General features: G+C 38.0%; 1 protein-coding gene across 1 annotated transcript; it reads right to left on the bottom strand.

Moving 5' to 3' along the window:
• Positions 1–2,196: 2,196 nt before the first annotated feature.
• Positions 2,197–20,722, bottom strand: LOC135275597 (all-trans-retinol 13,14-reductase-like). The gene is made up of 3 exons (XM_064377783.1): positions 20,421–20,722; positions 17,025–17,278; positions 2,197–2,394 (listed from the first exon to the last, which is right to left on the bottom strand). Exons 1-3 carry the CDS (start codon positions 20,590–20,592, stop codon positions 2,197–2,199), a joined length of 624 nt encoding a protein of 207 aa, XP_064233853.1. The 5' UTR covers positions 20,593–20,722.
• Positions 20,723–20,758: the final 36 nt, after the last annotated feature.

Below are 20,758 nucleotides of genomic sequence, written 5' to 3' on the forward strand. Positions count from 1 at the left end.
TTTCTGCTTTCATTTCATTATTTATCCAGTAGTCATTCAGGAGTATGTTGTTTAGTTTCCATGTAGTTGGGAGATTTTGAGTTTGTTTCTTAATCCTGTATTCTAATTTGATTACACTGTATTCTGAGAGACTGATTGTTATGATATCCATTCTTTTGCATTTGCTGAGGAGTGGTTTACTTCCAACTATGTGGTCAATTTTAGAGTAAGTTCAATGTGGAGCTGAGAAGAAAGTATATTCCATGGATTTGGGGTGGAGAGTTCTGTAGATGTCTATTGGGTCTGCTTGGTCCAGATCTGAGGTCCTGGATATCCTTGTCAATTTTCTGTCTTGTTGATCTGTCTAATATTGACAGTGGAGTGTTAAAATCTCCCACTATTATTGTGTGGGAGTCTAAGTCTCTTTTCAGGTCTCTAAGAACTTGCTTTACGAATCTGACTGCTCCCATATTGGGTGCATATATATTTAGGATAGTTAGCTCTTCTTGTTGCATTGATCCTTTTACCATTATGTAATGCCCTTCTTTGTCCTTTTGATCTTTGTTGGTTTAAAGTCCATTTTATCAGAGACTAGGATTGCAAATCCTGCTTTGTCTCCATTTGCTTGGTAAATCTTCCTGCATCCCTTTATTTTGAGCTTATATGTGTCTTTGCACGTGAGATGGGCTCCTGAATATAGCACATCAATGGGTCTTGACTCTTTATCCAATTTGCCAGTCTGTGTCTTTTGATTGGGGCATTCAGCCTGTTTATATTTAAAGTTACTATTGTTATGTTTGCATTTGATCCTGCCTTTCTGATACTAGTTGGTTATTTTGCCCATTAGTTGATGCAGTTTCTTCGTTGTATCAATGGTCTTTAGCGTTTGGTACATGTTTGCAGTGGCTGGTACTGGTTGTTCCTTTCTATGTTTAGTGTTTCTTTCAGGAGCTCTTGTAAGGCAGACCTGGTGGTGATGAAATCTCTCAGCAATTGCTTCTCCATAAAGGAGTTTATTTCTCCTTCTCTTATGAAGCTTAGTTTGACTGGATATGAAATTCTAGTTTGAAAGTTCTTTTCTTTAATGATGTTGAATAATGGTCTTACAGTTTCTGCTGAGAGATCTGCTATGAGTCTGATGGCCTTTCTTTTGTGGGTAACCTGACCTTTCTCTCTGGCTTCCCTGAACATTATTTCCTTCATTTCAACCCTGGTGAAGCTGACGATTATGTGCCTTGGGGTTGCTCTTCTTGAGGAATGTCTTTGTTGTGGTCTCTATATTTCCTCTATTCGAATGTTGGCCTGCCTTGCTAGGTTGGGGAAGTTCTCCTGGATAATATCCTGTAGAGTGTTTTCCAGCTTTGATTCATTCTCCCCATCACATTCAGGTACATTGATCAAATGTAGATTAGATCTTTTCACATAATCCCGTATTTTTTGGAGGCTTTGTTCATTTCTTTTTACCCTTTTTTCTCTGATCTTGCCTTCTCATTTTTATTTCATTGAGTTGCTCTTCAATATCTGATATCCTTTCTTCTGCTTGATAGATTTGGCTATTGAAACTTGTGTATGCTTTGCAAAGTTCTTGTGCTGTGTTTTTCAGCTCCATCAAATCACTTATGTGCTTCTCTAAGCTTGTTATTCTAGTTAGCATTTCCTCTAACCTTGTTTCAAGGTTCTTAGTTTCTTTACATTGGGATAGAACATGTTCCTTTAGCTCAGAGAAGTTTGTTATTACCCACCTTCTGAAGCCTGCTTCTGTTAATTCATCAAACTAATTCTCCATCCCATTTTTATCAGAACTCAAGTGCTGTGCTGGGAGCTCTGTTGCTCCCTTCAGAGCAGTTGGGCAGGGATGTTTAAGTCTGCTGCAGAGGAACTCACAACTAGCCCTTTTCCTAAGCGCTCTGTTCCAGGAAGGTGGGGCTTTATTTATAAGTGCCTGACGGCTTGCTGCCTTTCTTCACAGATGCCCTGCCCTGCAAGGAGGCAGTCTAGTCACAGTCCACCTACAAAGGTGTTGCTGAGCTGCCACAGGCTTCACCCAGCTACTGTGTAAACTTTCTATGATTTTGTTTATGAAGGCCAGTTTAGAGCTGCCTCGGTAATGGTGGACTGCCTTGGTAATGGTGGATGCCTCTCCCCTCACTGAGCTCATTGGTCCCAGGTTGAGCTCAAACTGCTGTGCTTGCTGCAAAAGTCTCAAGCCAGTGCTTTTCAATTTGCTGGTCTTTGTCGGTGTGGGACCTGCTGAGCCAGATCACTTGGTTTCTTGCCTTCAGCTCCCTTTTTGTTCAGGTGAATGGGCAGCTTTGTCCTGCAGGCATTCCAGGCACCAGCTAAAAGGGCCACCCATGTTTGTGCTGGAAACTTGGGGTGCTTGTCAGCCCTGGTGGGAATCTCCTGGTCTGTAGGCTGTAAAGACCATGGAAGAAGAACAGTATCAGTGCCTAGTGTCCAGAAAAAGTCCCTGATGACCTCCATTTGTTGAGGGGGATCCTCCAGCCTGTTGCACCTCCTAGGTGAAGCAGCACCCCACCCTGCCTCTGTTTGCCCTCCTTGGGCTACACCCACTCTTCAACCAGTCCCATTGAGTTGAACCTGGTATGTTGGTTGGAAATGCTGAGATCGCTCACCTTCTGCATCACTCTCACTGGGAACTGTGCTCCAGAGCTGTTCCTATTCAGCCATCTTGGCAGAAGTCCTAATTTTTGTATTTTTAATAGAAATGGGGTTTCACCATGTTGGCCAGGTTGGTCTTGAACTCCTGACCTCAGGTGATCTGCCTGCCTCAATCTCCCAAAGTGCTGGGATTACAGATGTGGGCCACTGCTCCCGGCCTAGAGATGGAGATTTTTAAATAAAATTAAAATTTCTAACTGTTTTAAACTTTTTAAAGAGGAAAAGGGGAAATTTTGGAATAAATGTATGTTACCCTGTTAATCAGCTTCCAATCTGTTAACATTGTTCTCAGTTGATCTTTAGATAACAATCAGTATGTATTCAGAAAATTATGAGCTGTCTAATTCAGAGTAAAAATGATTGACTCATATGTACCCTTTGGATCTTTTGAAAGAAATAAGTGGAAGAAGGAAAGTGTGATATTATTTCAAAGAATCCTATTAAAAGATCCCCTATTTATTCATCTAGTGTAAACTAAGTCAAGCTTGTAAAGCCAATGAATTTGATAAAGTGAAGGGATAATGGTCTGGTGTTAAATTGCTGGGAACAAATTTTGTTTTACATTAATTTAACTTATTAATGCTACTTTTTTTTTTTTTAACTGTCCTCTCTTGAAAAGTATTTTAGGGATCCGAAGCTGTAGAAATAGGCTAACACAGTCAATGGACTAGTCAACCTCACATAGTAACATACCACACACAAAGGGACGACCTGAATTTTGAAATGAATATTAAGTCACTTTAAGTTCTGTAATTTAATAACACAGTATGCAATTGTCAAATAAACTGTACTTTTCATTAATGAAGTGAACGTTCAGTAGTTCTCAGTTTTGTCTTTTCTGCTCCTGCTGTGCTGGTCCTGGGGTTAACTAGGACTTGCTTCTCTGTACTGTCTTACTGCTTTCCTTGTCAAAAAGAGAACAGAGCAAAAACAAGACAAACATCAAAGCAAAAAACAATAGACTACTTCCCTTCCACATTTAAGGTGAATGCTCAGTTAGTTACAGCAAGCAGTAGCACCTTATATCCAGCCTCCTACTGACAGATCCTCTTGGGATTCTCACAGATATCTCCAATTTAGCAGGACAATTCCTCAATAGCCATTCTTACCCCTTATCCTTATTTCATCTCTAATTTACTCTCATCTTAGAATTGTCCCACCATTCTTGTTAAATGAAGGAACTTCAAAATCAGTTTGCCTATCCTTAACTCATTCTCACCTGAGATTTAAAAGTAAACCTTGACAAGTTAGTGTTAAAAGGATACTCCAAGCTTTCTTTTCTCATTCATCTTGCCCCGACTTGTTTATTTTCTGGACCTCTGTGATAGCCCCCCAAAATCATGCATCGGGCTCTGGAAACAGGTAACCTTGCTTAGCTGTAGTTCTACATCTGTAGATGGGAATACTAAAATTACAATTGACTAGCATTACAGAAAATATAAGAAAGTAAAGAGCCAACCAAAAAATGGTTCAGACTTTGCAGATCAAGAGGCAAAAAGAAGAATATTGCAGAGCTACTTTGATGATGGGAGGACACAAATGCCTTCCCACTTTTCAGACCTGTGGTGGTTGATCCAGTTCAGTGTCATGGGGTGTGCCCAGTTGCCCTCACCTGGAGACCTTCTGAGTTGGTAGATCCTTCAGGAGGATCTCATTATCCTCTTCAATCTCTGCCCAGTGACACGCTCATCTTGGTGGCCTCCAGGAGAGCCCAGCCTTCCTGACTTGCCTACTGGCCCTAGGTGCTAGGGACAGAGAGAGAACAGGGGCAGAAGGGCATGCCAGGCTGGGTCTACATGGCCACTAGTGCCATCTTCCAGGGTTGTAACCAAGGACTATACAGATGCACATGGTGGGCAGAATTTGACTCGTGGGCTGTTTTCAAACCCCTGAGATATTATAGTATATAACAGATTTAGGATAGTATATGGCACACACTGAGTGCTCAATAAACAACTATTACTGTTATTAATAATAATAACACCACCTTAAAACCACTAAGCCTTTACCACTGGATTTGGAATAATTGCAATATGCCTAACCTGACCTATAAGGATCTTCATGATTTAGTTTTTGTTCTGTCCTTAACCACATATTCTGCCACTCCTCCTTGCCCGTGACAGGTAATGGAATGATGTTACACTCAGATCAGGTCCCATGTTGGACTTTTCTCCTCTCTATAGCTGGGTAAATATTATTCCTCATGAATCCACTGAAAGCTCAGCTCATTAGTGAGATCTTCCACCTGCCCTTACCAAGAAATACGTCTTACCTGTTATTATGTACTTTAGACCTTGTTTATTTCCTTCTTGGTTTTTAAAACAATTCCAATTACTTCATCGAAGTGGTTTTCGTTTTGCTTGCTTGTCTCTTCTGCTGAATTTTAAGCTCCATGAGAAAAGGAATCATGTGTGTCATATTTATCTTTATATTCCCATAGCCTATAACAATGGCAAGCATAGAGTGGTGATAAGTAAATATTTCTGGGTTGTAAATAAAGAAAATAGTGAACTATATTTGACTAAGTAAACCATATTCCCCAATTCTTTGCCTAAAATTAAAAAAAAAAAAACTTGGATCATTTTCCCAAATTCAACCCTTATTTGTGTCATTTGTTAAACAGTGTTGAATAAACACATAAGCATATATTTTAAATTCTTATAAGTGAATGCATATCTGGGAATTAATTATCATACAACCTCTTCATTTCCCGTGGTTTCTAAATAATGTATTATTTGTAAAATATATTATTAGATTTTCAGTTCTTAAAAATGCATTGATAGGTTCTTGAATATTAGAATAAACTTTGTAAATGAAGAGGGATAAACAGATCTAATTTTTAAAAATTGTTACTCTTTGTAACATTATTAAATTATTGTAAACATTTTCACGAGGCTTCTAATTAAAAATAATTTACATGAACAATAAAGCAAAACTTAAATATACAAAAATCAGTACCAGTTGCTGTGGCTGATGCTTATAATCTTAGCACTTTGGGAGGCTGAAGCAGGAATCGAACTTGAGGATAGAAGTTCGAGATCAACCTGGGCAACATAGGGAGGCCTCATCTCTATAAAAAAATATTTTTTTAATTAGCTGAGTTTTGTGGTGCATACCTGTAGTCCTATACTTACAAGGCTGAAGCAGGAGAATTACTTGAGCTCAGGAATTCAAGTGAGCTATGATCATGCTACTGTACTCCAGCCTGGGTGACAGAGTGTGTCCTTGTCTCTAAAAAAAAAAAAAATTAAAAAATTAATTTTCCATTAAATATTTAAATAGTGATTAAAGTTATTTAAATTGGTTTAATAAGCAATTAGCTTATTAAAATTAAATCATCAAAATTAAATCATAAATATAATTAATCAAATTACATTGAATGTTTTGGCCATTTTAAACTCTGACAAAAAAAAATCTTCAATTTCTTATGACAATTGATTACAAAGTGAATTATTATACTATTATAAAATTTAGGTGTCAGAATTTTGCTGCCCCAATTTTAAAGTAGTAGTTTTCATTCCCTGTTTTTTTGTTGCCTTACTTGCCCTGAATTAACACCATAAAATTTTTGTAAATTACTCTAATACACTTTGAACCATTTCCTCTGTTTGCAAGAACTTACCAAATGCAAATAGGGAAAAAAATCCATCTAAGGCGAGAGAAAACTTGGAGAGCTGTGTGGGCGATTTATTGATTCTTGAGTTGAACACGATAGCTGTATAGACTAGGGAAATCCAAATCCAAGCAAGTGTCTGATGACTCATCTGTGCTTTCTTCTTTCTATCTTAATAGTTAACGTTCTCTTAATATAATGTGGGGCTTTAATACTTTCTCTTTCATAGGGCTTTAATTTGATTTATCCACATTGTATATCTCAGAAATGGTGTGTATTTCAAACTTCATATGGTTAGCAGTATTTAACAAAATGTACTGAAATATGATATATGATGACTTGGTATATTAAGGTTATTGAAAGCCCACAAAAATAAAAAATACGCTAATAAGTTGCATCATATAGACTTTTCATCTACCAAGAGATGAAACACTGACTCTGCTCACTTAGCCCTTAGGGATAAACAGTTAACTTACTGCCTTAAAACACACTTTAGGCTTGGTTTTGTGGGCTTTGCCTGTGAAAGATAAGTTAGCTCATATAAAATGCTGTGATTTTACTTTCTTTAACTTTTGGGAAGCAGTGTTCACCAGCGTACAGCATTGAATATTGCCTTTAAAAAGGCTGAGATCTGCCTAATTTTGTTCTTATTGTTTTACTTGACTTGCTGCTCTTTGTTGGAACCCAGTAGAATTAGTTCTCAATCTTTGAAATTCAGTAGCTCACTGGAAAAACTGTTGGTGTTGATCATTTTGTATAAGCTTGTCAGAAATACAGTATCTTCTCTCTGTCGTTTCCTTTGTTCCTTCATTCCTATATCTTATGCCTATAAACACGAACAGTGTTTTATGATTGTAGTTTTTATAGGAGTGTTATTTGTGCTTTCTAAGGCCGTTTTCATATTTCAGTACTCTCATTCCTAACATATTTAAGCACTCTTCATATAATCCTGCATTCTGTTACTCTCGTAAACAACTTCACCATGTTCGTATATTTGTCCCAAGGTTGTCAACCTTTTTCTCTTGATATTGCTCTTTTTGTAAATTCTGTAATAATACTATTTTAGTTCTTAACATATTTCCTTAACTCTGAATTTTACTCTTTCAACTCATTGTAGCTTTTTATCATCGGATATTTGACTTTTTATTTATTTTCTATTCAACATAATTCCTTTCTAAGGCATATATTTGTAAGGATAATTTTTTTCTGTGTTTTTTAGTATATTTCCACAGGGAATATGTACTCACTCTCTCTCTTTTATTTGTGTGTGTGTGTGTGTATATATATATATATAGAGAGAGAGAGAGAGAGAGAGAGAGAGAGTACTAAATAGAGTACATGTGTGCGTGCACACACAGACACATGCACTTATTGTATTCTTTTTTTTTCACTTTTTCATAGAAAAAGTCTACCTAAACTTCTTTGTGTTCAGATGCTACATGAATAAATTTTCTGTAACTTTCTGTCCATTTCAGTTAAAATCTGTCTTAGCTCCGAAGTTTTATTTCAAAGATGATATTAAACTGAATCTATAGGCGGTAGTATTTGATAGTTAAAGGCTAAACTTCTTTTCTGTGTGCACAGGAATGTTTTTCACATTTACTTACCTTTTCCCCAGGAAGCATAAGTTCCTCACTACTCGATTCCTAGAAGTTTCTTTTTTATTTCCCTGCACACCTCTTCTCAAAAATTGCGATACTTTCTTTTTGTTTCTTCTTTTTATTACGCCTTAATGTTACATTTATTTTCATTTTAACTAAATAATATTTAATTACTGTAACTTCAGCTAAAGAATTTGTGGTCTGTTTTCATTCATGTTTTTTTCCAACAACACATGTCTTCTTATTTAGGTCATTCTCAAATTATGTAGTTCAATTTAATTAAAATTAACACAAAGGAAAACATATATAATAATAAGATTATGTAGAAGGATTTGAAAAGAAATAACCATCAAAATTGAATTTTACAGAGAAAAGCACCTTTTCCACATCTTTCTTCTTCAACTGATTCCTACAACATCTTTAAAAACATTTTTACAAGTAGCTACTAAGACCATTTGGAGATTTCTGATGATAGATAAGCCCAATGACATTGTTTTACAACAGGGTTGTCCAAATTTTGGCTTCCCTGGGACACATTGGAAGAAAAAGACTAGTCTCGGCCCACACATAAAATATACTAATGCTAAGGATAACCAATGAGCTAAAAAATGTTGGAAAAAAATCTCATAATGTTTAAAGAAAGTTTACTTGTTTGTGTTGGTCTGCATTCAAAGCTGTCCTCAGCTGCATGTCACCCATGGGCCACAGACTGGACAAGTTTGTTTTACAACAAACTTGTAATACTCTTAGAAACTGTTAGAATTGCTTTTGGATATTAAATTAATGATAGTCATCCTCTCATAACCACATCTTAGAACTTTCTGTGAACACGTAGATTGATTCCGAGCATACAGAAAATGAAATCTCAAAATATTAAAAATTTGCTTAGCATTATTATGAGAATTATGTTTAAACATTGTAAAATCTTCTTGTCATTTATATGGATTAGTTTTGCTTGATAAGTATCTTGAAATAAAGCAAAGGCAACTGATCACATACTGAATTATTGGGCTGGCCAATATAGAATGGGAAAATCTTCCTTTATACATTATCACAAAATTAGAAAAAAAAAATCATCCTTATTGAATAGAAAGAGAGATTAAGCCAAGAAATCTTAAACTATAATGAAAATTTCTAACAGTGACTCCTCCCCCATTTATAATACATATCAATTTCTCATTTACAACAAAGGAAGATAATTTTATGCCAACTAGATAATAGCATAATATCAATTTTCACATATTTTTCAATGTCAGAGATGTTAAAATATTAAAAAATGTGTACGAGTTGACAAAATGTGGTATTTTAAAATGTAATGTGTCCCTATAATTTACTTCTTTTTCCTTTGCTGTGCTTGCTTAACTAGTGTGCTACCCAGGTGCTGAATCTATCTGTAAGAGGTATTCACTGAGTATGCATGTAGAAAAAGGAAGAAATTATTAATTTTAACTGAGGTGGTCAGGTAGGGTCAAAAAAAGGTTTTAAATATAGAAAATATTTAACTTGAAAGATAGTAATAAAATGTCGTTCTAAGGCTGAAAGTACTTGGGCAAAGTCAGAGAGATATGAACAAATTGATGCACTCAGAAGAACACAGAGTATTTAATATTCCTGAAGCATAAACTCCAAGTGGAATGGTGAGAAAAAGAGATCGTTGAATAACAGACATATAAATTCACCCAACAAATGACAAAGCTTAAGGGTTCAGAAATGTCATATAATTCATCTTAAAAATGTTGTGTGTAAAAGAACGTGTCTAATAATCAATACTTTTATTTATACTACTCTTCAAAAACATGTACCAATAATAGTATAGAATTTGGTTTTCCCAATGAAAATGAGAATAAAGATATCTAATGGATTAACTATTAAGGAAAACATTAATAACTAACCAATTGAATTAAAATAATCTGTTTCAAGTGAAACTGATTTCTTCTCTTTGCTTCTATAAGAAGTCTAATTCATATGTTTGCATTAGAGTGGAAAATTTGTAATAAACTGGTAATTGAAGTAGGAAAGTACAAGTATCTTCATAGAAGGTATGAGATTTGAAGGTTAGTATCAATACAACACTTTACTAATAGGATGTGTGTTTCATTTATGTTGCTAGTGAAAAGTATTTATTCTATTTATTTAGAAAAGTTATTTTTAATTTATTTAGTTCAGTCCAAAATACTATAGTTATAGCCTAATAATAAAATATCTATCTAACACAATGAAAACTTGATTGATTTAAAAAGGGCATATTTGAGTTTAAGATTCCACATTTCCACTGTTATATTTTAGAAAGGTATTATTGTATGGATAAACATTGTAAGTGGAAAGAATAAAAAATTAAAAGGTAAACCCGAGTCATAGAATCAAACAGTTAAGTAATTATGATATTTTAAGCAAGTTGTGTGAGCTACAGCTAATGGAAACAGAGTGTGTTAGTAATGGTTCCTCCAAGAAACTGAAACTTCAAGCTGGGTAATTAGAAGATAAGTTTATAAAGTAGCTTTTTATAGAGGTTTGTGTTGTATTTAAGAGTACCCAAGGAATAATGTAATGCCAGAACTAGAAGCCAGAAGAAACTATTCACTCTCCTAACCCTGGAGGATAAAAGGAAGAGCTCAATAGTATAATCTGCAGAAAATAAACAGAGAGGATGGAGAAGAGTCTAAGACAGTCAGTGATAACACCATGCCTTCAAGGAAACCAGCAAAGCAGTCATGCAGTGCGTGAGGATGCCTCAGTCGATGAAGTACCTCGTATACAATGGTGTTCACACAAGATTATAATAAAGTGAGAGAATTTCTACCACCTACTCACAACTTGATGATCTTGACCCTGTGTAGGAATAGGCTAGTGTGTGTGTGTGTGTGTCCTAGTTGTTAACAACAACAACAAAAGTTTAAAGAGTAAAAACGATTAAAAAAAAATTGAAAATTTAAAAATAGAAAAGAGTGTCAGATAAGGATAGAAAGAAAACATTTTTGGACAGCTTTACAATGTGTTTGTTTTAAACTAAATGTTATTACAAAAAAGTCAAAAAGTTTTAAAATGTATAGAGTAAGTAAGTTACCATAAGCTAAGGTTAGCTTATTATTGAAGAAAAAATTTCATGAATTTAGTGTATGGTAAGTACAGTATAAGTCAACAGCAGTGCACAGTATGTCCCAGGCCTTCACATGTGCTCACTACTCACTCACTACTGACTCACAGAGAGCAGCTTCTAGTCCTGCAAGCTCTATGTACGGTAAGTGCCCTATACAAGTGCACCATTTTTTATTTTTACACTATATTTTTACTGCACCTTTTCTATGCTTAGACATGTTTGGATATCAAACGCTTATCATTGTGTTGTAGTTGACTACAGTATTTAGTTTAGTAATCTGTTGTGCAAGTTTATAGCCTAAGAGCAATAACCTATACCTTATTGCCTAGGTGTGTAGTAGGCAATATCATTTCGATTTGTGTGAATGCACTCTGTGATGTTCACACTATCACAAAATTGCCTAATACATTTCTCAGAATGTATACTGGCTGTTAAGTGATACGTGATTGAACATATCTGAAGTGCATACTTTTCCAGTCCTCAGATTTCTTGCTGATGGCTTCCTTTTATTCATGCACAACCAGATGTCAAAGTGATAAGAAGTCATTGAGGCAGTGTGTATACATCAGCTTGCTAGAACACAATGCAGTGTAGAGAAGGTCTGAGAATGTATTTAGTTAGGCAAAAGGATAACTAAGAGACAGTATCACATTTTACTCATACTCCCGAGTGTCTGTTCTTGTCTTTTACCCAAGTGAAAGACTTATGCCCTTAACACAAGCATCTTGTTATATCCTTGTCTCTATATCAAAGTGATATAATGTCTAAAATACAAAGACCAGAAAGATGTAAGGAGGTCTATTAAGACAACCCTGGACTAATTATAACAGGGAACGAGGAAGTTGCCATAACCCCAGGCAAACCAGTAAAAAAGAAGACAAACATTATTTTGTTATATTGTGTAGTTAAATATAGGAATTTTCATTAGATTTCCACACAGAAGACACTGGAAGCTTTGTCAGTTATTAAGTGTGTTTACTCCTATCATGCATTCTGGGAATGAAAAAATATATACATGGAAGGAATTCATATTCTCATTGGAACCACCGTAAGAAAGAATGAAACCAAGACTCCTTCAATTATCAAAGACCAACACTCTGTGCAGACCATGGTAAAATACAGAAGTTCAGAAATCATTGTCAGTTCAGAGGCAGTACCATCAATCCCAAAATGCTTGAATACTTTCCTTATTTTTTGTTCTTTTCTTGAAGGTTTGTCATCTGTTAAATATCTGAAATTCCCTCTGCAAAACCATTGAAAAAGATTCATGGTAGAAATGTGTTGTGTTGCTGAGTCCTTCAAAAGATCCAGATTTCTCTTCAATGGAGGACCACTGACTCAATAGATTGGCACCCGAGTTACCTCTCTGTCCTGAAACTATAGAATTTTTCTGCTTATATATGTCCTGCAACCCCTTATAGACTATCAATTTATGTTATCTCCTGAAATCCTATGTTTTGTTAGCCATCGCCGCAGATCCCTGCATATGACAACATTTTATTACTATTCCTGCCTTGACATGTATTGAGATATTTGCATACACCTTTTCTCTGGAGGGCAAACAGTAACCTTGCCTCTAGCAACCTTGAATCCCAATACTTCCATTGAGATTTAGGAAACCCAAGGCAATTACAGCATCCTTTACCATAGTCCTACCCAATAGATTGATGATGGCCACACATAGGCTTATAAAAATGCTAGTGCCCTTATAATCAAGGTTTTTTTCTCAATGCTTAACAAAGGAGTGACCTTTAGACCCTTGCACAGGGTATGGCCAATGGCTAATTGCTAATTGCTGGAGCTTTCTCTTGGGTACAGGCTTCAACCAACCAGAGTAGCTGTTGACTACTAACATCGATCCCAGGTGCTAGATCCAAACATTATACATTATACCTTTCCCATGTTCCAGGTAAAGACAATCTGTAAAATAGATTGGGTGGCATTTATCTTTCTAAAATGTCATCCTCCTTTGTCTAGTACCCCCCAAATGTTCAACAGTCTCATACATGCTTCTCAGACTCTTGTTAATTGAAGCTGACAAACTTTTGTTACTTCACTGTGCATAGAGTCCTGGTGTCGACTTTGTTTCTCATTTTGGTATATGTTGGACAACTCTTAGGGCTCTGAAGGAAATGATGGGCATTTAGTGTGGCTTTTGCAGGGAAAGTAGTCTTCAAGTACATTTAAGAAGTTTTATTTTGGTTTATTTTTTGAAGAGAAATTCTAGTTCTCTCAGAAAGGGTTTGACTGTATGCTTCTGCCAGCAAGAGAGATTCAGGAGTACTAGAGGACAGGGGAGAAGAGAGTCCAAAATGTTCAGTTGCATTTGTATTTTCCCAACTTTTCCCATCTATATCTCAAGGCCTTATTCTTTCTCAACCAGTGAATTGAGCATTTTATTGACACTATGTGTCTGCCACTTCTACAGCAAGCTCTGGTTATTGTTCCTCAGCCATATCTGCTCTGTAACTAGTAGAGGTAATGAAAATTTCAAAAATGTCATTGAGAATTTCCAATTTTCCATTTATTGTCTGAGTTGAGTTTTCACAACCTTTATTTTGTTCTTTTACTTGAGTATGCTTTCTAGAGCTCTTAGGAGTAGCCAACCACAATAAAAATCTTTATCATCATTATTGTCATCAAAAGGATAAAATTCCAAAGAAACTTTATCTCCTAAAGCCTAGTTTTTAATTGCATGTCTTCTCATGCTAATACCAGTGATAATTTGAAAATTTTGATACAACTATTTCCTATAACTTTCCAGTGTCCAATTTTTCCTGAAAACCAATATATCCATGGATTCCTCAGTATGTCTACAATTTAACCTCCAAATCCTATTTCTAAGGTTTGTTTCTGGGAACTATTTCTGATAGCAATTATAATGTTATTTAAGGCTAATCAGAAAAACAAATAGATGGCACATTTAAATCAGCATTTAGGGGGATGTTTAATAAAGCAAATCCTTTTATAAATTGTGTGTATGTGTTAGGGAATTAAAAAGGGAGGAGGGAAGTGTTAATACAGAGAAATTGAGCTAGCAGTGGGTTAGACATTTTTAATAACTGGCTTTCTAGAAAAAAATCAAATATGTAAAAACCCCAAAAAACCTAATTTGTGGCTATGCTATTTTCCGCGACGTGAATGCTCTCACCATGGCTGATTTCAAGGTGACATCATGGCCTTAATGAAGAAAGAGTTGGGAAGCAATGGCCACAACCAGATCTCAGAAGACAGTAAGAGCCCTCAACAGCTCCAGTATATTCACACCACTGCCTGGGGTTAGCAACAGCAGGAAGGCTTAAAGACACATAGACCAGAAAAGGCCAGGGGAAAAATTATCTAGAATCAGAGATGGTAATTGCATGGAGAAGGATGTCCAATTCATCATTGAATCATGAATGATGCAATCAAATCACTGAATTTTGTAGAGTGGAGTAAGTAACCAAGGGAGTGAGTAACCTGAAAACCCTCCACCAAGCTTTCAATCGCTTGTCAGTGCAAAATGTTGCTCTAACTGAAAACATAGATCAAGGCAACCCATGATTCAGTGTATAAGGGCCTGCCGCCCAGAACAGTCAGAAAGAAATGAGGAGTAGATGGCGGGCATCAAACAAAAGATATCCAATATATATGCTTTTGCTTGTCTTATCTACTTCGCAGTTGGTTATACATGTTACATATATTTTTTATTGATGTCTTCTGAATGTACTATTCAATACAATTATCTGGAATACAAGTGGCAGAAATAAAAACTCATAGTCCTTGTTACTCAAAACCAATAAAAGTATTATGTAATTGTAATTTGTAATTAAAATTTCGGGCACATAACTGGCATAGGATTCTGAATGGTTGTGGATTCTGAGTGGTCACTTTCCCCAAATTAGGAAAAATGTTACCAAAAAATTGGCTGTCAATAAGAATCATTGCACACATCTGTCTTGTTACATCATTCTCCCCATTGTGGGCTTTTATTGTCATTAGAACTACATGTAAGTTTCCGAACTAGATCTGTTCATTTGTCTGCATGAACCATAATTTTCAGCCAGAAGGATCTCATGGCTTCTCAAATGCATTAGGTAAATATATGTATTTTTTCTCCAGTTCTTCTCATTGATCTTTTCATTACCTTTGTAAGCCCAGCTGAAGTTCAAACTGCTCTACGTATCTTTTTCCAAACACACCAAGTGCTTTTTCTCCCTCTTCTGAATTCCTATTTAAATGTAAAAAAACAGGATGCCATCTATGCCACCATTCATTACATATATTCTCATGCCTGGAAATTTACTTAGAAGGCAGGAGACTTTCTTCCATTTAGACTTTCCAGGCATGAAGTCTATAATATAGGATTTTTACTAATTTAAAAATTGTCTTATTTGTCACTTGTCCTTAAATTATGTACAATCAGGACAGTATTGTCAGAATTGTGTTTATAATATACAGATTTATTTATATATACATTTGAACCACATATCAAACTACATTTTTATTAAGTTTATAGAACTGAATGTCATAATCTTTATAAGATGTATTAAATTATATTTTTTAAAATTACTATTCTCTTTTGTTATCCTCTATTTAGCTATTTCCTACTTTAAGACTAAACTGTAGCCTCACGTTCCGCATTAATTCTTTTGTTAAACCTAACTAATCATTATCTACTCACTCTCTGCCCCTCTGCAGAATATCGTCTTTGTTTACCTTCTTTCAAAGTAAACTCATGTTTTATATTATTTTATGCGTATTAATGAAAGTGTCAACACGAGACATGTTGTTAGGCAACAACTTTGAAGAATTTTGATTACTGATCAAGTATGGAAAGCATGAATTTCAGGTGAAACAGAATGCCTGGGAGGATTTTTACCACTGTAACTGAGAACAGGAATTAGGAATCCTCAGAGGAACTCTGTTCCCTTAAGGGTTCATGGAGATCATCATCTGGGTTTTAAACAAATTGAACTCATCTTTTGAAACTGACACTTCATGCTTTAAGTTATTCCTAATGAAAAAAAAATGTTTTCTAGTAAGAAAAGTCTGACGTTGTTGATGAAAGCATGTCTCTAACTAGATAGAAGTGATTGACTTTTTTAAAAGGAGGTATGCCTCAGCATATAGGAAGGTATAATGATGCTTTCTACAGAAAAGAAGAGTTTCAAGTGGGATCACTCAATTTTATAAGGTCTTATAATGTTAAGGCAGGATATAGAAATGAATCATATATTCACAAATACTTGAGAATGGAAATTTCTCAGCCTAAGTCCTCCAGAGATGCAAATTGTCATGTACTAGCACTCTAGCAGGTAGTAGAATGCCAAGGACAATGAGCAAGGGAACAAGGGTCCAGACATGCAGGAATGTGTTACTGAGCTAGTCACCTCTTGGTGTCAGATGCAACTGATTAATTTCCTGGAACTGCTTTTGAATGTCCACATGAACCAATTTAGGACATTAATCACTAGGCATCAGGAGATTTAGGTAGAGAACTCTTAGCTTTAACTAACTCTTCTTTAAACTTCCACTTTGCATTCACAAGTATGAGTTCCTGAGCAAGTGCCATAGCTTATTATTCTTTAGCTTCAACAAAGAATCTCCATTATAGGAGAGGAGAAGCATCCAGCAGAGACTAGATGATGTGCTTGCACAGATTGCTGGCTTGGCCAGTTAACCTAAGTGGTTGCAGCAAAATTAGTGAAAAAAAAAAAAACCTCCATAAGGGAGTATAAAATGTGTCACTCAAGTGACATATTAGGTAACAAATAGTTGGCCTTCCACTTTTAGAAAATAAGAAAATGCAGCTCACACGCTTATAAAATATGAATAAATCATACATCAAGAATCTGTATTACAAGCTGAGGGTAATCCCTAATTGCTTCACACCTAAAGCCACAATCCTCAGCTTGTAATACAGATTCTTGATGTGTGATTTATTCATATCTTATATGCTCACACCTGTAAGCCTAGCAGTTTGGAAGGCCAGGGTGGGCAGATCACCTGAGGTCAGGAGGTCAAGACAAGCCTGGCCAACAGGGTGAAACCTCATCTCTACTAAAAATACAAAAATTAGCTGCGCGTGGTGGCACATGCCTGTAATCCCAGCTACCAGGGGTACTAAGGTACAAGCCTTACCTGTGTCAAATTCAAGGCCATTCTTTCCAAAGGTATGACAGCAGCCCCCTGCCTTGGTATGTTGTTCCAGCACCAGGACTCGCTTGCCAGCTTTAGCCAGAATTGCAGCTGCAGCCAAGCCCCCAAAGCCACTGCCAATTACCACCACATCCAGCTTCTCCGGCACTTGGCTGGCTGAAAAGGCTACAGCAGAAGGGCCAAAGGGTGGGTTTCTTAGGCAGGGGCAGGGAAATAGCAAAGATAGGGAAACCAAAGAAGACTTCTCTAGCTTGTACAGTGCAAGAAACCTCTAGAGAAGTTGGCATGGAACTCTTGACTAACATGTTTCAAACATTTTACCTGGGAATACTCAGAACCAGCCAGGCAGATTTTGGGATTTTTTATTTGTTTGTTTTGTTTTTTGAGACAGGGTGTCGCTCTGGCTCAGGCTGAAGTGCAGTGGTATGATCACAGCTCACTGCAGCCTTGAACTCCTGGCCTCAAGCAATCCTCCTGCCTTTAGCTTCTGAATAGCTGGGACTACAGGTGCATTCCACAATGCCTAATTTATTTTATTTTTTGTAGAGATGAAGTCTTGCTATGTTTGCCCAGACTGGTCTTGAACTACTGGCCTCAAGTGATCCGCCCACCTTGGGCTCCCAAAGTGCTGGAATTACAAGTGTGAGCTACCATGCTTAGCCCACAAACCAGGTTTCTTTGGAAGATGCAGGGTCTGCAAGCAACAGTGGAGCAGCTGGATCTTATAGTGGCTCTTCCAGGTCCTGATGGAAAGTCTTGGGTAGGACAGAATTGTTCAGAGGCTGCAGCTCTGAGAAATCACAGCACCAGCCCCTCCCATAGGGAAGGTCTAGGGCAGTGCCGAGGGAGGCAGCACCTTCGCAGAAGACAAAACTGCACAGCAAGGCCAGGGGCAGTGGCTCATGCCTATAATCCCAGCACTTTGTGAAGCCAAGGTGTGGGGATCACGAGGTCAGGAGTTTGAGACCAGCCTGGCCAGCCTGGTGAAATCCTGTCTCTACTAAAAATACAAAAAAATTAGCCGGGCATGGTGGTGTGCGCATGTAGTCCCAGCTACTCGGGAGGCTAAGGCAGGAGAATTGCTTAAACCCAGCAGGCAGAGGTTGCAGTGAACAGAGATCGCACTATTGCATTCTAGCCTGGGCAACAGAGCAAGACTCAGTCTAAAAAAAAAAGACAAAAACCAAAAAACTACACAACAAAACTGCATAGCCACTGGTGCTATATGGGTACTTCCAACACAAAATCTATTATTTAACAGTCACTGGCAAAGAACTGAGATCTCTAGAATGTTTCAAGATACAAGAGAACTTGACAAACGGCTTTTTTTTTTTAAGTTTTTAGAGAGATCAATAGTAAAAAATACATTTCAGGCTGAGCGCAGTGGCTCACGCCTGTAATCCCAGCACTTTAGGAGGCGGAGGCAGGCTGATTGCCTGAGGTCAGGAGTTGGAGACCAATATGGCAACACCCCGTCTCTACTAAAAATACAAAAAATTAGCCAGGCGTGGTGGCAGGTACCTGTAATCCCAGTTACTAGTGAGGCTGAGGCAGGAGAATTGAACTGGGGAGGAGGAGGTTGCAGTTAGATTGCACCACTGCACTCCAGCCTGGGAGACAAGAATGAAACTCTGTCTCAAAAAAAAGTACATTTCATATGTAAGTATATGAGATAAATACATGAAACAAGTTTCACAATGCAATATGTACTAGAACTATGTATAATGCACTCTGATATTTTCTTTTCTTTTTTTTTTTGTTGTGGTAAGTTGCATAATTATTTCATTATTCTTTTCTTTTCTTTTGAGATGGAGTCTCGCTCTGTTGCTTAGGCTAGAGTGCAGTGGTGCGATCTCAGCTCACTGCAACATCCGCCTCCCAGGTTCAAGCGATTCTCTTGGCTCAGTCTCCTGAGTAGCTGGGATTACAGGCGCGTGTCAGCACACCCGGCTAATTTTTGCATTTTTAGTAGAGACGGGGTTTCTCCATATTGGCCAGGCTGGTCTCGAACTCCTGATCTCATGATCCACCCACCTCGGCCTCCCAAAGTGCTGGGATTACAGGCATTAGCCACCGTGCCCGGCCGATATTTTCTATTCTACTGCATTCTAAAATGCTAGTTGTGGCTGAGTGCGATGGCTCACGCCTGTAATCCAACACTTTGGGAGGACGCGGTGGGCAGATCGCTTGAGGCCAGGAGTTTGAGGCCAGCCTAGTCAACATGGTGAAACCCCATCTCTACTAAAAATACAAAAATCAGGCACACACACCACTCGGGAGGCTGAGGCACAATCATCACTTGAACCCAGGAGGTGGAAGTTGCAGTGAGTGGAGATCATGCCACTGCACTCCAGCATGGGCAACAGAGCGAGACTCTGTTTCAATAAATAAATAAATAAATAATGCTAGTTGCAACTCACTAAACTGATTTCATAACCCACTAATAGATCACAACCTGGTGTGAAAAGCAGTTAAGCTAGTCATCTCATTTTTAGACCAGCCCAGGTAGGTGCTAATGGTTATGCAGTGAATTAGTGACAGAGTCCAAGCTAAAACTCAGTTCTCAGAAGTCCAGATGATTAGTCCTTCCACTTAGTACTGTCTCCGACTGTGGAGCAAGACATGACACGCAGAATTCTAAAATTTACAAGCGAGAGGGACTCTGTAGATCAAACAAGCGATCCATTGTTTTTTTAAAGCAGCAGGACTCTTTAAGCTCTGGAAGCAACCACAAAATACGTTTTAAAGAGGAGAGTGGAGAGCAGGCTCTGAGCCTGAGACACTCTGTTGAACCTCTGCCAAAGTTTCAGAACTAGCGTTCAATCCTATGATTTGGGACCATACAAAGCCTGTTAAATCACCTGACAGGCAAAACGCAATTTCCTATGCAGCTTGGGACACATTTCTGTGCTGCTCCCCCACACCCCTGAGCTCGCATGGGAGGGTAGGTGAAAAAGTTAAGGTCCTGGAACCAAGTGGAGGAAAGGTCTCTTATCTGTTCCGTGAGCCTCGAAGATTACAAATGGCGGGGGTGAGACGGGGGAGGTGCCAAGACTCTGGATACCGAAGACAGTGCCCGCGCCCTTGGGACTACTATTACTATTCCTAGCCTGTCTGCTAGGGCAAAGGCTACTGACAGTGTCGGACACTAAAGCGGGGCTCCTCCACCGCAAGGAAGCCCTCTCAGTACTTTACATATGGGGAAACTGAGGCCCAGGTCTTGCAGCGGCTGCCTTGTCAAAATGAGAACGCAAATCTATGAGAATACCTGAAGCACACCCCCGGACCCCAGGGTACCTCGCGCTACCTTGTCTGAGAACCTTCTTCCTGGCCTCCTTGTCAGTCACCAGGGGTGCTGGTGGCCGTTTGACATCCTCGAAGAAGGGATTCGGGGAGCTGCCAGGGAACAGTCCCAAGTAAACTTTGCAGAGGCCGGCCAGCAGCAGCACGGCCAGGAGCAGCACCAGGAGAAGCCACATATCGTAGGCGTCGAGTCGCAGAAATGGGCCAGCCGCGTCTGCGCTCAGCCTCTATCTAGGATTGTGGCTCCGCCCTGGCTAGTTCGCTTTCCAGTCAGGAGGCGGAGGCAGCTTTGAGCACTGATTAGCCAGCCATCGAGGAGCCAACTCTCCGGCGCCGATTGAC

The sequence above is a fragment of the Aotus nancymaae genome, unplaced genomic scaffold, assembly GCF_030222135.1.
Source record: "Aotus nancymaae isolate 86718 unplaced genomic scaffold, 86718_ANA_hifiasm-v0.15.2.pri h1tg000017l, whole genome shotgun sequence".
Taxonomy (NCBI): Eukaryota; Metazoa; Chordata; class Mammalia; order Primates; family Aotidae; genus Aotus; species Aotus nancymaae.

Bases quoted from the DNA above. Each gene is read 5' to 3' on its own strand.
- LOC135275597 (XM_064377783.1), bottom strand. From the start codon at position 20,592: ATGTGGCTTCTCCTGGTGCTGCTCCTGGCCGTGCTGCTGCTGGCCGGC. The intron at 17,279-20,420 runs GTAGCGCGAGGT...CTTCTGCTGTAG, and splicing joins GAAGAAGGTTCTCAGACAAG to CCTTTTCAGCCAGCCAAGTG. The intron at 2,395-17,024 runs GTATTTTTAGTA...TGGTCTTTACAG, and splicing joins ACCACGCGCAGCTAATTTTT to CCTACAGACCAGGAGATTCC.